Raw genomic sequence first — 16,703 nt, 5'->3', positions numbered from 1 at the left:
CAGGGTCCACCTTTATAAAAAAAACGAAAGAAAAACAAATACTGAGTTGAAAATTGGTTGGGGTTTGTGACTGGGAGCTTTTGAAGCACGTTTTGAATTCTTTCAAATTTTGAATTATAAATAATGTTTGACAGTCTACTTTTCGATCGATCTTGTTCAGAGTTTTCATCTGACATCACTATTCTTTATTTAATAATAATTCTTTTCCAAATATTTTAAAGAATTCTATCAGTAAAACAATTTTAAATAATGAAATGAAATTCATGATTTTTAGAAATTTAAGGACTAAGCTCACTGAAAGCGAATTTTTTTTGTTGCTTTTTCTTCCCCCCCCTTTTTTTTTGCTCGTGGAAAAATGTTCAGGCGAAAAAATTGTGTGTGAATGAGAACCACATTGGGAAAAAAAATTTGAACCCTCGAAGAACTGAAAATCTCATCAATGAGCCTTTTGTTTGCATGTCAGAAAATTGTATCCGGCAAGAAGGGCATATTAGGGAAAATTCTTACTGAATTTGGTATGATTGTTCTGCTTCAAATGCACCAATCAGATTCTCAAATTCGAATGGAGCATTATCACTGAGCACGATTGGCATATGTGATTGCACGTCAATGCGATTCGCACCTGCGTAAGCAATTAGTTTTGCTTGCAGTTTCTAAACATTCACATGCCTGTATGGGGCTATCACATAAAGTGTGAATGCTTCCTAAATGTATAATTCATTTGAATTTTTATTTTGATCATAAAGTCCCAATAAAATATGTAGTCAGTGCAGTGTTTTATTGCAGGGGTCTGTCTAGGTTTGTCTGAGAGGTACCTATTTTGGGAAAATTTTGACCCCATTTGTGAAAATAAGAAATTATATTAAAAAATCAACACAAAAATATGGATTTAGCATTTTTATGGGTAATAAAAATAAAATTTTAAGAAAAAGTATTTTGTGGAGCTACCAGTTTTTCCTAAAGTTGAATTTGTGAAGGTACTACTAAACGGTAGTAAATATGGCCTGGACAGACCCCTGTATTCTAAAAAAGGGACTAAAAACATTTTAATTGAGCATTTAGTCATTTGCTTATAATAAAAAGAGAAGGATGGAATATCTCAATTCTTCTCCTATCATTAAATCCAATTGAACTGTTTTCTCTGTTTTTGAGCAGTACATCAGAACATATTAGAGTGGGCTTCAAAAACTCTTTAAGTTGAGAATCTGACCTCTTTCATAAACAAAGTGGACAATTAATAGTAATAATTTTTTTTTGTTGCTAAAACAATGCGTGTTAATTATGAAAGGTAAAAGTTATCCACAGGGTCTAAAATGAACTTAAAATTTGGTAATTACCTGAAAAAAATGAAAGCATAAATAAAGTGTTATTTCATCATCTTAGAAGATGTTAATAAATAAGATAGATATGGTATATACATGATTTTCAGTAAAATCTCATACTCCCTTGCATTGAAATCTGATAGCTTTTATTTGCTCAATTTAAAAAAAAAAAGCTGTTTTTTTATTTAGTTACTGATTTATGTGAATGATCTAGTAAGGATGTTTTACAAGTATTTTACCAAAATAATGATAGATGGTTCATATATTATTCTTTAAAACACTATGATTTTGAAAATGTTCAATGTTTCTTAATTTTAATATAATTTTGACTTTTTTTTTTGAAAAGATATTTAAATTATTAGCAAGAAATTGAGTACTATTAACATGTACCTCATGAAATACTATGTGGTAAATTATTTTTGGGTAGTTGACTTCCATTTTTCGAGTAAAAATTTTAGAATAACAAATCACTTCTATTTCTAGAGCTGGCGTAGATCCTCTGCAAGGGATTGGATGTCTCTCTAACTTACACCCTGAGCTCAGAAATCAGGGTCCACCTTTATCAACAGCATATTTGCAGCAAGCTGGTAGGATGAATGGTGGAACATTCAATTCAGCACCTCCTCCTCTCCCACCTCGCCATGATAATACATCTATGAATAGGTACAGCAGATATTCTGGGTACCCTGGTATAAATAGGTATTCCGGAATGAACAGTTATTACAGTCCACTCGGTCCAAGCAGATACTCTTCTGGCCTTTATTCCGGCAGTATGTATTCTCCTTATTCCAATTACCGAATGCCGTATGGGCATTTCGGTGGCCCAAATGATGAATATAACAGTTTCTTGCAAATGGCCGAGGAAAGTACGAGACCGGCATTCGAGTCTATTGAATCTGTGGTGCATATTGTGAATTCTATTAGTATGATGCTTGAGTCAACTTATGGAGCAGTTCATAGTTCCTACAGTGCAATTCTTGGCGTAGTTGATCAGTTTTCAAGACTCAAAGATCATTTTACACAAGTGTTTTCTATTTTAGCCATGTTGAAGGGATTGCATTATCTTTGTTTGAAAGTCCTTTATCTTTTAGGTTTGTAGCTTTTGTATTATGGCTTTCTCTTATGGCTTAATTTTTTTAATTTATATTAAATTTTATTCATTGGCTAGCCTCTTTCATTGGCCATTGTAGAAATTATTATTATTATTTTTTTTTAATAAATTTAAATTTAATTTTTTCTTTATTTAAAGGGATTTGATTTTTATTCAAAGCTAAATGGTCAATAAAATATTGAATGTTTTAAAGCTATTAAATTTTGATTATGTTATTTTAGGAAGCATCATTTGTAAGTTTAAATTTATTTTAATTTCGGAATGATGCTTCCTAAAATAATATAATCAAAACATAATAAGTTTAATTTTAGTATATTATTTTCCTATTTAAAATCATTTTATTTGTATTTGTAGCAGAAGGAACAAATTCCGTTCTGTGTTTTTATGCCTAAATTATTTTCACATACTTCTTGTCTATAAAAATATATAAAATTTTTTTTCTTTATTCAGACATAATTTTAAAGTAAGTTCAATTTCAAGATAAAGGAAAAACACATCAATTTAAAATGCATCAAAGGAAAATATATCAATTTAAAATGTTTCTAATTTTGTTATTAGTGAATGGAAGCATGTAATGAAAATAATATATGTTAATTAGTTAATGATTAAAAACTGATGGTAATTATATATATTTTTTTGATTTTTCTCTTGAGCTTAAAAGTAATTTAAAAATTAATTTATCTATTAATATAACACTAAGTTTTCATGTGTAGTACTATAAATCCTAGAAGTGTTTTTTTAGAGCTTTTGGATTTACAGTTAATGCTAAAAATTAAATAAATCTATAATTTAGTTTAAATAAATGTATAGATTGCTAATTTGATCTGAATTTTAAAGAATCTCATTTAGTTTTAAAAGTTTTATTTCAGTTTATGAGTGTTTTTATGGTAATTTATCTAAAAAAAATTAAAATGTACTTGTTTTAGGATTGAGAAAAGGTAATCCAGCAGTGGAAGAGGCTTGGCAAACAGCACACAAAGCAGCCATGACAGGAAATTATCCTCCAAATTCCAAGGGTTCTATTTGGCCTTTTTTCATGTTTTTGTCTCTTGTTGTTGGAGCTCCATGGCTTATGTTTAAGCTACTGTCTAAAAATGCTGTTAAAAAAGCTTTTGGTTAGTATCTCTAAATGTTTTATCTGTGAAATGTAAAGTTATTTATATATTTACATTCTATTTAGTTGAATTGAAAATCTAGAATAATTTGATATTTATCTTTAAGTAAATTATAATCATTGTTGGATTCATATTTGACATGATTGAGAATGTATAATAGTATGTAATTTGTTTAAGCTTAGCCCACCCTCCTTTGGAAAATTATTAATTAAGCTAGAGGGTCTTGAAGTCCTATATTTGTAATTTAACTATTTATTACATTTTAGCTATTTATTCTGTTGTTGCAAGTGAAAACAGTATAGGCTTAGTGTGGTAGTTATGTTTAAGTCAGTTACCAATTCTTGATCAATTCCCTGATCATCTTTCTGCCTCTGTTTATCGTAAACATTTTGCCCTCTGCCCCTTCATGCCAATTCTAATCCCCCTAATTGTCAGGAAATTTCTGCATTTCATGCTTTCGTTTTCAGCGTACTAAACCTTTGTTATGACTCTTCTTTGAACTCTGAAATTAACTTTTCAGCTCTTTCTGAACTCACTAGACCCAAATGCCCCTTTTTCTCTTATCCTTATTGAAAACTTATTACTTTACCATTTATCATAACATTACTTATATCCTATACCATTTCGGTTTTAAAGTCGTTTTTAGGCCTGTTAATAAAATTCAATTTAAGTCTCTTAAAGATCCTATTAGTTTTCATAATCGCTGGGGCATTTACCACATTTTTTGTCAGTGCGACCTTGACTACCTACATTGGACTAATTAGATGTGCTTTAAAATTTAGGCTTAAAGAAGCGATAGGTATGCACGATATCAAGAACCCAAGAAATCTTCAATTTCTGCATAATGTTGGAATCTTGGTCACAAATTCACTTTCGACAATGCCGAAATTATTTTTTCCCTAGTAACAGCAGCTCATCTTGATGCCTTATAATCTTGTTTCATTCATATGAATGCTGATTCCCTAGTAAAGGACATTATTTATTCACCACCTCTCCATAGCTCATGGAGAGGCTTTTTATGCTGATTTGCCCCTCTCAGCCATTGTCATTTTTCTTGTTCAGTTATTCATCTTTTTTTCTCTCTATCAGCTACTGTGGTTTTTCTAATCACCTTTATTTTTCCATTTTTCGTTGACAACTTTAAATTTTTTATTTTAAATCATTTTTATTTCTTCTCATTCCCACTTGGCAAGTCTTGAAAATGGATGTCTATTTTGAAGCGCTTGAAATACATTCACTATTATTTATAATTTTTATATTTTTAAATTAAATAAAACTTTCAATCAAATAATATCTTATTGCTTCAGTCTCTTGGGATTATTTATTTAATATTCAGTTATTGTTTTCTATCAAAATTGCAATATATATTCTGGTTAATCCATGAAATTAATTATGTGCTACTGCTTGTAGATGTTTACTTTTTCTTGTTTTATAATATTTTATTGTGATTCATAAGGTAAGGTATTATAAGACAATGCGGCGCATAATTTAATTGATAAAACAGCATAGTATGAAGCAATTAAACAGCATAGTATGAAGTAATTAAGCATGTAAAATCTAGTATCAACTCTCTCGTATATTCATAACAATAAAGTTATCTTCTAGCTAACGTTAACCATATTTTTTTTTAAAGTATCAAATGGTGTTACAATTGTTAGTTAATGAAACAAAACATATTTTTACCTTTTACTGATGCAGTTCTCAGCATCTTCTCCACTCAAGTTTATATTCAGGGAGGTGACCAGTTGTAATGTTTTAGTCTAAATTCTTTCTATAGTTTCTTGTAAAATTCTTCAACCAGAAAATTCAGTTTCCACTTCTCAAATCACAACTTAATATGCCCCAGATGTATATCAGGGGAGAAAATTTATAGCCTTTGAGGTGTTTACATCATTTATATATATGTGGAATATGGTTTTGTATAAATATCCTTTAATGATTGGACGAATTTTTAAAAAAAAGTTGTTCTTTCAGCACAAATGAAAACAGAGATAAAATTTTTATTTCATAGTTTGTCATTATTTTACAATTTGTTTAACTTTTATGTAAATTAATAAATTAGAGTAAATAATGATATCAGTCACTCAAAAATAGAAAAATTTTACAATGACTGTACCAGTATAATATAGACTTTTACCATATGTCTAGTATGCTCTTTTAAACTTATAGTTTAAATGATGTCAATACAAAACAAACATATGTATTATTAGCCATACTTAAATTTAGGCTAAATGAATTTATTATTTAAATAAATTTATTATTTATATAAGTTAATGTTTAATAAAATAACAAATAATATAATTTAATATAATTAACAAATGAAAATTAAATAAAGTTGAAGAGTTATGTACACTGTTGCCAGGGTGTGTAACAGCAACCTCCCAAAGTTTTATTTGTGCTTAGCTTTCTCAGGCAAATTATCTGAAATTAATGTAAATCCTCTTGTTTCACATATTTTCCAAGTATCATATGTTGCCTCATAATTTTGATGCATTTTTTTTGCTATTGTAATGCTGTTTTTTTTGCTGCAAAAATATTTAATTTTTATAATTTTCTTATGTCAAGAAAAACTTTTTATGAAGTAATTGGTTTTTAGTGTACCAAATTGCAATCTTAGCAGGTTTAGGGACACCCTTATAATTTTCTATACACTTATGAAGATGATTGATTGGTCTAGCTGAGAAATCAAAAACTGATCACAATATTTCTAAATAAATATGCTTTTTTATTTTCTCAGGATTTAGATTTTCGTCCCTAAAAAATACATGGGCTAGTCATAATTTAACAATGTATCCTCTATTGTTTAATTAAGAAAGTAGTCTAAAGTTTGAGCCCTTAAATATTATTTTAGCACTTTGCAGTTTTTGCTATACTTACTGAATTAATTGTTCAAATTAAAAAAGAAAATTTTTTAACATTAAATTATAAAAATAATTTGCCAGAGTATAGTTTCATGTGAAAAATAATTTCTATAATAAACTGTCAAAGTTAATTAATTATTTTTTGTTATTTAATGTAATGGTGAAGAAGTTTTTGCTGCATTATGCATATAAAGAGTTACACTGTAGTAGTTTGAAATTGCTAAATCTAAAATTTAAAATTAATTCGCTTATTAGTTTTTGAGAAATAACACTCCACTTGCACCACTTTTTGTTAGAGAATAATAAGCTTCTTGAAAGTTTTTTCTTGCGAACTATACCAGTTTTTTATAATTTTCAGCAGTTTTGGCATTTAAAATAAAGTAGTTTATTATGTAACTTGTAAAATAAAATTTAATCCTTTAATATAACTTTTTTAAATTATGTTAAAGTGGGAAAAAGTTTTTATTGTTGTTGAACATTTTCATCTGACTCAAATTTATGAAAAGGGATAAGAATTTTAAGTATTTTAAAACATTGGAATTGTTCTCAAAATTAAGTTACTTGAAATTTTATTTTAATTTCAATATTTATATAACTAGTAAGGCACTTTTCAAACTGAGAAGTATTATCAATTTTGAAAATCTTTTGTTAGAATTTAAATTAGTGTGTATTTATTGCTTAAATTAAAATTTCTTTCTTAGTTAAACTAAACTAAACTCAGTGGCGCAACAGTCTATAGAGGGCCAAGGCCTACTGTGCCCATCTCAGTTTTCTTGACCTTGAACTCAGGGGTGCAAGAGCAGGTGTTCCGGTTGGGTGGTCAGCCGACCGCGGAACCACATGCTTAGTATTCCCTTTGTCGACTTACTAAAGGGATGAAAGGCTGAGTAACTCTTCTCCGGCCTGAAGATTGAACCAAGGACCTGTGACATGCTACCACTCAGCCACTGGGTGTTTTTTTCTTAGTTAGTTTTTCTTATAGCTTACAAAATTACTCTTGTTATTCTCATGCGTTTTTAAATAAAGTCTGAATATATAATTTAACATGGTTATTTCATAAAGCACATTAAAAATTTTATGATCTTTTAAAATTACTTATAAGTAAACATAGGTATATTTTTTTCGTTTTCAGTATATCACAGACTATTCTTGTGCCCCTTGTTTTTTTTTAGTTGAATTTAATTTCAAAGAACAATGCAGAAATAAATAAACAGAACTCAGAGACAACTTTTATTCTGATAATGTGATTTTTTTTATATATCATGATGCAGTTATAATTGTTTGAGGGTATAACCTTAAACATACTAAGTAATTTGTGCAGTCAAGTTGTAAGTTACAAAATCAGAAACGAAAAACAAGCTCCTTAAACAGGAATTTTGCACTCATCTTCCCGTAGTATTAAAAATTTCCGAATGATTTCTATATAGATACAATCTTCTTTTTTTTTGAGGATTTAGATCCTCAAACTTTTTTTTTAATTCTCTTGCATCCAAAACAGAGTATGATAAAAATTGATTGAAATATTTCTTTCCACAATATTCACAGATTTTACTTAATATTTGATTTAATTTGATTTTTGTTTGAAATTGATGTCTATCTTTTATTACTTAGTAGGAATATTAGTTTTTCATTATTGTGTGCATTTTTTATTATTTTTATTCACATATTATTTTGAAACATAATATTTAATGATAATTTCACTATTTGAAACAACATTTGATTTTCCTTATTGAAGCTCATGTTTTATGGTGTTTTTGTTGAAAAGTCTGGCTTATTTTCATATCTTACTGCAGTTTCCTGTTTTTAGTAATAAAAAAACTACATAAGTAGGTAACTATTTTCTACTGTGTAATTGTCTTCTTATTAGAGTTAAACATAATTAAATGGTGAAAATATTAAAATAAAATATGAATTTTTGCTTTCAGACCCCAAAATGTGGGTTAATGCAGAAGGGAAAAGATCTTTATCATATGCTGCATATGATTTTGTAGCTACTCAGCCAGGAGAACTGTCTTTTAAAGCTGGTGAAAAGTTAATATTATTCCCTCCAGATCTTGAAGGTATATTTTTTAAAAATAATTTTGCTATTATTCTAAGTTGTGTTAGTTTTCTGAAAAAAAAAAGCTTGTGCAAATAGAAAATGATATCACATTTGCTAGTGACTGAGAAAGCCTGTAAAATTTGTGACAAAGGCTACAGAAAAATAGTGTGACGTCGTTTATGGGCAGCCCCTATTTAATTCGAAAACAGAAGTTATTTATTAGAAATAGCTATAATTTCTTTTGTAGAAAAATTGTTTACTACCAGTACTGTAAAAATTTTCTGGTGTGTGTCTGGCACATTGTGTCAGTACTTTTTGCTGTGAAATATCGCGGAACAAAATATCAACTATAGACTATGTTTTTCAGTAAGATTTACTATAAAATCACTGTAATTTAAATAAATATTACTGTAAAAACTACGGTATAAATTTCTATAGTAAAAATGTATTTTATGGTACGGATGTTGCCCTCAGGTTGGCAGTACTTTTTTCTGTAATTTTATAACTAGTTTCTTAGAGTGAAGAAGCAATAATTATTGCGAAAGAAACGTCGGGGGTTGGTGAGGCATTTTGGGGCCCCCTAGTGTGTAATAGAGTGTTGCCTTAGTATTCATGTTATCATATTTATATAAATGTATTTTTGTTTTAGAAATGCGAACCGTGAGAAAAAACTGGATATTGGCTTGTAATGAGAAAAATGAAACCGGTTCAATACCAGTGAATTATTTGAGTTCTGTTCCTAGAGCAATACCTAATAATCTCCCTTCAAGACAACGAACTTTCATTTCTCAACAAGAAACACCACCTTTCTTTAATTCAGACTTAACCAATGAGGAGTCTAATATGAGTGTTATACAGCCAGATACAAGTATTGATGCTTCTAAATATAATAGTGACGAATCACAAAATGATGATTCTTCTAGCTCAGGCATCAGTTCAAGTTTAACACCTGTGCATTCTGATCTTGCTCAGTCTCAAAGTTCTAAAAGCTCTTTAAATGATTTATCAGGCAAATCTATTTTAGATCCTCCTTCAAGCTCTTTCAATGATACAAATATAACAGGTTTATCTACTGTAGATTCCTTAAAAGAACAACAAACTTCTGCTGTAAAAGATTAAGTTAAAAGAATTTTAATGTTTTTCTTTTTGATTGCTGCATGTAAATAAGTTATTTATAATTGCAGTTTCAATCATTTTAAAAAATATATAGTTCAAGTGTTTAGTATCAAAGATTGAAATTCCTTTTTTTTTATTATTATCTTAAAATAAAAGGAATTTTTTGGTTTGTTTGTATCTATCTTCTAAATGAATGCTGGTGGTATGTTTATTTAATTAACTTTTTTTAATTTTCATTCTTAATACAATTTAACTCTTTGCAATAATAATATTTTATTTAATATTTAAAAAAAGTAAGTATGTTAGTTTTAAAAGTTCAAAAATTATAATTTTAATTTTTTGAAATTTATAGTTTTGTTATAGTTTTACTTTAATTCCAATTCAATAATTACGAGGTTATTAGCAATTAAATTAAAATTTTAATATCATTTTATGATCTATTACTAAATGTTTAGTGTAGTCAGCTCTCGTCATATTGATAAAGTTAAGAGTATCTTTAGTAGAAATTTTAATATGTGTATATAAAAATAATTTATGATTTATAGTTAACAAGCATTGAAGTATGAGGAATATATTTATATTAGTTTTCAGTTGTTACTGTTATTTTTTTAAATTTGAATGTTAAATTTGTTTAAAATTATTTTATTGTGATAGATTGTAAAGTTGATTAAAAAATTATTATCAACTATTGTCGATAATTATGTAGTGATTTAGAACTATCAAATTTAAATGGAAATTAGTCAGAAGTTTCTGATTTTGATTTATTAGACAAGCCCAAACATGTTTGCCCAATTTAAATTGAACCACAAAAAAGGTAAAAATTATATATTTGTAATATTTCATAAATGTTCCTTTCATAATTTTTGTGCATTCAGTTACACAAACGTTATTCAATGGAATATAATTTAAATTGCAAACTCAGTTTCAAATGCAGGCATGAAAATCGAGTTAGCAATAAAGTAAAATATTGAACTAGATTTTGTCATATTACAGTGCCATACTTTTTTGGATCAAAACTTATACCTGATATTCATTAAAATTATTTACAAATAGTTTTACTTTTATAAAAAAATGTGTTACATAATAATTGTATTCATATCAGCGTCTATTGTTTTAAATTAATTATGGAAGTTAGTTTTTAATTATTATTTTAAAAACATGAAAAGTATATTCTTAAAAAAACATACTATACTAAAACAGTATACTTTTATTTCCTATTTTATCTCTTTTTGAGGTAAATAGGGTTGATAGTTAAATGATCACTAAAAAGAATTAGGTAAACCATAAAAAATGAACTTCTTAAAGAGATGCTTCAATTGAATTATTACTTTTGTTAATTGCAGTTATTTGGTTACCAAAACTGCTACTCTGTATAGTTCTTTTGCCAAAAATTGTTCCTCATTAACACTAACAAAAATTGAACACAACAATTCTTGTCATTAACAAAAGTTGAACATTACCACAGGCGGTGTTATACAACATTTTTTTCAGTCAGTAATTCTATCATTTTTTAAGGAGTGAAATTTAAGATAGATGAATGAATTTCAAAACATTTGTAAATGACTGTCATTTTACCACAAAGATTATCTTAAAACAAAACCTTTTAGCTGTAATTACTCGCAATGTTTGAGCAATTAGTTTCCTGAATTAATGAATGAGTCTTACTGATACAATGGTTGATTTTCGAAAGGGTTATCTTTCTTCATCAGCAGGAAAAAAATGTAACAAATATTTTAGGAATAATATTTTTACTCTTGGTAAACTTTTTGAAGTGTGAAAATCAAATCAAATACACGTCTATGTGCATATTATTAGCGAAATCTGACTACTAATATATATTATTTTATTTCAACGTTTATAGGATAATCATGTATATTATTTAACATCAAATTGTAATGTTATTGTGAACAAACTGAATTCTCCATTAATGCATGCACACTTTTTAAGCTATAAGATTATAAAGGTTGTATAATTCTGCCTCTTAGTAACACTAAGTATTGAGATATATAAATATAAAAATCAGATTGTTAGTAATTCCTTTTTCTATTAATGGTTTATCTATTCAGTAGCAAACGTTACGAATAAGTTACTGATGAGTAAAAAATATCTCTGAAAACATATAATTCCTGAACTTTTTTTTTTTAAAGAATATTCTTTGGAAATGTTTGTTTGCTTGCTAGGAAAATATGTTTGGGGAATCATTTTTGAAATTGTTCTAGTATTATTTTCATACATGATAGAATAGATGTATTTCAATAGTGTTTGTTGAAAAGTGACAAAATAATACCACTTTAGGGGATTTTTGAGACATTTTTGTGCTAAATTTTTTTTAACATTTGTCATTAATCTGAAATATAATTTTGATTTTTGCACTGCAGGGTTAAATGTTCGAATTTGTATTATATGACTGGAATTTTCTTTTATGTTACTGAGTTACCAGTGACTTTTTTTTATACTCATGTGTAATATCTTGTAATTATTGTAAATGAAACTTTTGTATGCCTCAATTGAACCCATTTAATATATTTATGTGTTCTGTATATCTAATAAAATTTTTTTTTGTAATAAATTTATGTATATTCTTATTTATAATTGTTTACATTATATACAAATCATTTAGTTATGCCAGGTCTTACAGCTATTTTTTTAGAATGGTTGAAATGTATGATTTTGTTATCATTTTTTTAAGATAGATTCCTTATGTAAAATTGTTAAACACTTGTTTTTTATTTTTATTTTAGAAAAAAAATGTCTTGATGGGTTGAAATGGAAGGTCATCTGGTATTTTAAGAAATATATGGTTTAAGAATAGTTATTCTGTATTAATTATATATACTACTAACGATATATGTTATTATATCTATCGTTAAATTACCATCTTGCCGTAAGAATTATTGGTTTTTCAAACAGAAAAATAGCTAAAATATTTTAAAAAATTTTTGAAAATCATCAATTTGGTGAGATGTTTCTTCCTAGATAAAAATTACCAATGTCAATCAATAATTTTAATTTTTTGCAAAATGTTTGAGCTCGAATTTTTGGACATTAAAAAATTAGATCAAAAAAGCTTTTTATTTTCACTAAACTATATTTTAAGTTATAATTTTTATAACCGTCGTTGAACAGCCGTCCCAATTTTTGGGTTTACGACTACTAATTTTCAAATACACTCTAACTTGTCCCTGCTNATCCAGAAGACAAGGGAACTCCATGATCAAGTAGCGGGAGAAATGTGCCCCTTTTTATTTATTGCAAAAGCACTTGACTTTACATCATTGGCCCCCATGCATCGAAGATGCATGAGATTGGAGCATATAAAACAAAAACTGAACCATTGAACAATACAAGAACAATATAATAACAAGAACAATAAATACTTGCAAAACGTGAACCACTTAAACATGAACGAGAATCAGTCGCTGGATACCAATTGCATCAACTCCCTAGCTCGCCAATATCGACTGAATAAATCTTCTTCATTTAATGAAGAACAACTGAGCAAATGATCTTTGTCCATCTCAAAGTTCTGGTTGCACAAAGTGCACATAGGACTGCCAAATATACCAATTCTGTATAGATGTTTAGCAAGGCAGTCATGTCCAGTCTCCAGACGGAACGCCGCCACTGCAGTGGATCTAGGGGAGTTTGGAATTTTATTAATTGAATACCTCCATTTCTTATTCTTGATTTCTTCTACTAAATTAGCATCATAGCTTTTCTTCACAATATTTTTTATAATTCTTTTAATTGATGAAAATGGTACTTTGGCATTACCTGCCTGCAAAATCTCTGTTCCCTTCTTTGCTAATGTATCAGCCCATTCGTTACCATTTATTCCTACATGAGATGGAAACCACTGCAGAACAACAGTCCTTCCCTCAGAAGCTAGGAGATTAATATTTCTTCTGCAGGAGTCATATGTGAATCCAATTACTTTTTGGATACCTGGTATAAATTATCTGTAGAGCAGCTGCTTCTAGTTCACAATCGAGTGCTAAGGATTTTGTCATCAAATTACATTCCTTTCTAATAGATCCCATGTGAAATGTGCCTTAGTGGAGGACTTTTTGATGGAACAAACTCGCATTTGCTTTATATGGTGAGGAAAACCTCCTACGGTTAGCCTGACGGCAAGGGGACTCTCTGTCTACCACTGAGGATATTTTAGTGAGCACAGTGATCAGTGTAAGCCGGATGCAGACTTCGTATCGACCAGCCATCGCTGGGATTCGAACCCTGTTCATCTCATTGGAAGGAGAACGCTCTATCCCTTGAGCTATCATGGCTCTGGCCTTATATATATATATATATATATATATATATATATCCGTTGTTGAACAGTCGACCCAATTTTTGGGACAAGGAAACTCCTGGATCAGTACCTCCAGAGGTATGATTTGTTATGGGAACATGGAGGACTGTGTGACTCGACAGATTTAACGTGCATCAGTCACCATTTACTACACGGGCAGTCTTCAGCAGGTTGGGATCGAACCCACGAACTCTTGGACACGGGGCTAGTGCCCTGCCATCCAGGCTATCCCGGTCCTGGTATTTATATTAGCATATAAAATCAACGTAATCTCTCTCGACGATGGCAAGTTTGAAGCGAGATGCATCGAACAGGCTTCCGTGCATACAATTTGCTCTAGCAGAAACCCATGTACCGGTTGTGGTTACAAGGTCTGCAGCTATCTTACTAGGAGGGGCATTTTGTGCTCTTCTTTGGCATTAGGGATACATATCGATCTTCTTGAGTTGCGGTGTTCCTACCACCGGTATGCTTTCCCTTAGCATCTCCATTTTCAACGGCATTTTTTACTAGCGAGATGACACTCCCATTACTGTGGCCATAGGGGTGACTCTTTAACATGCTTCCAATCGTCCAACTTCTCGTACATGATCGTAAGCACTCAAATGATGTTTTGCACCGCTCTGCAGGTTGCAGGGAAATGCAATTACGGAGCTGAAATTTGGCAATTTGCCAGGGACATATTTGTTTATGAATTTAACCTAGTTTTTTTCTTTCGAAACTTCAATTTGTCCGAAAGCCTTTATACTCCATTTGTTTCGCTTTGCATTACCTTTTGCTCTGCTGCACAAATCAATAAGACTTGGAAATTTTAAATTACGAAGGTGTTCGATTTAATGAAAAAAAAAGTTTTGATACCATTATGAGTTCAGAATTATCAACTGTTAAATTTGCAGTAAAAAAAAGTCGTGGTCGTCCACTGAAATGCAAGCTACAGAGTGGAAATTTGACAGGCTGATCAGATCATATTGAATTATAACTTTAACGAGAGTTTTTTGTTTGTTTCGAAATTCCTATTTGTTCGACAGTTATTGCAATTTTGAGCAGGCGATTTAAGTAATTGCAAATATTGAGCAAGTGATTTATTGCACTGGGCAAGTGAAGCGTTGGTTAGTATTGATCTTATCATGGAAATATAAAGACGCCTTTTCAGCTTCAATTCCAAGTTATATCTAATTATATATAAACAGGATATTTTAACTAATTTAAAATGAATAAGTTAAGTCTCAAAAATGAGTGAAATTTTTAAACTCAATTGAGTTGAACACACGTTTGAGTTAAATACTTGCTTTGCGTTAAATCGACCCATACAGTATAATTAAGTAGACGTCCAGATTTTGGTCTCATGATCCATTAGACGTCGTGGATCAAATACCGACGTCTAATAGACGTCGGTATTTATGGATAAACCACAATGGCTTAAGTATAGATGTCTTATAGATAACAAGGGTAGACGTAACGTGGATGAAGCACTTGGTGGACCTTAGTAGACGTCTACGAGACAACTATCAAAAAACGTCTTTTGGATTGTTTCTCGTCGTCGAAAGTTAGACGTAGGATTGAAACGAAATGAGTAGTTTAATGAATGAACATATTTAATAAATACTATTTACATCTATTTACAATTTATACATAATGCGCTTTGGTTAAATTTGACATTAAATATTAGAAATTCGATTGATTATTGATTTTCGCGCAAAAACAGAATAAAAATAACAAGAAGAGCAATTCCAAAATTAAGAATGAAAGTTGATGTTAGAAATTGAGACTTTTTTTTTCTTTCTAGGTTCATATAAAATATATTTAGTTTTTTTTGCAAGTACAAATGACTTTGTTTACGAAATTGTTTTTGTTGTTCTAAACGCTTTAATGTTTAGAGTAAGTTATTATACTACTTGAGTCCAAGTATGTTTTGAATTTAATGTGATACCTTTACGAAATACCTTTACGAATATGTAAATACCTTTACGAAAATGTAAGGTATTTTTGAGGTTGTTTTGAAGTATTTTTGAGGCTTTGAGGTTATTTTGAGGTATATTTGAGGGTGGTAAGAAAACAATCATAATTATACCTCATAAAGGTTGCAACTAAGGTGCACGAGGTTGTTTTACATCACTTCAGCTCATTTTGAGGTTGTTTTAAATTAACTTCATATGAGCCAGACTGATGAGGCGATTTATAAGGTATACCAGATTGTTTTTTTGATACTTGTAACAAAAGAGGTATTTATGAAGTATAAAAAATTTACCTTATTTCATCTAAAGAGAGTGATGAATTTTTTGAGGTGTATGAAGTCATTTTATTTATACCTCATCTTAATTTAAGGTTGTTTAAAGTTAACTTCATAACTAACAGACCGAGGAAATGATTTTTAAGGTATACAGGTCGTTTTTCTGTTGAAAAATTTGCTTTTGTTAAATTTATATATCTACTTTAGTACAATTCCCAAGATACTATTTTAGCATAATTTGTTTTTGGAAAAATGTTTTTTTTCTTTTTGTTAAACAGCAAATACTAAAAATTGAAATTTGTATAAGGATTCCAAAGTCGTGCCAATTTCAGAATTATCTTCTGATTTGAAAAATGCAATAAAAAATACGCAATTTTTGAACTTAATTTGGTAAATTAAAATAAGTAGTGAGAAGGTTAACATACTTTTTACAGAATCTGTGAATACCTATTTTTCCTATGTTTCGTAATAAGAATGATATTGCTCCAAGGATCCCACTCAATAATTTCTTTATTTCTAGAATTGAAATCTGTTTGGACGAAACATATTATTCATTGAAAGCTAAAACGAGAAAGATGTAACTATTATTTTTTAT

The 16,703-nt window shown here is 29.2% G+C and overlaps 1 protein-coding gene across 1 annotated transcript in view; it reads left to right on the top strand.

Annotated features, from left to right (window-relative positions):
- LOC107451314 (peroxin 13) overlaps window positions 1-12,127 on the top strand; it is a 13,657-nt gene extending 1,530 nt beyond the window's left edge. The window contains exons 2-5 of the mRNA XM_016067380.4: window positions 1,806-2,413; window positions 3,360-3,548; window positions 8,335-8,469; window positions 9,100-12,127. Coding sequence (XP_015922866.1) covers window positions 1,806-2,413; window positions 3,360-3,548; window positions 8,335-8,469; window positions 9,100-9,569 — 1,402 coding nt within the window. The 3' untranslated portion in view covers window positions 9,570-12,127. The remainder of the gene's footprint in view (window positions 1-1,805; window positions 2,414-3,359; window positions 3,549-8,334; window positions 8,470-9,099) is intronic.
- The last annotated feature ends 4,576 nt before the right edge of the window (window positions 12,128-16,703 follow it).

This window comes from Parasteatoda tepidariorum, chromosome 4 (genome assembly GCF_043381705.1).
Source record: "Parasteatoda tepidariorum isolate YZ-2023 chromosome 4, CAS_Ptep_4.0, whole genome shotgun sequence".
NCBI classification, from domain to species: domain Eukaryota; kingdom Metazoa; phylum Arthropoda; class Arachnida; order Araneae; family Theridiidae; genus Parasteatoda; species Parasteatoda tepidariorum.
Note: the sequence above shows the minus strand (reverse complement) of the source record. Positions and strands in the feature narration are given on the sequence as shown.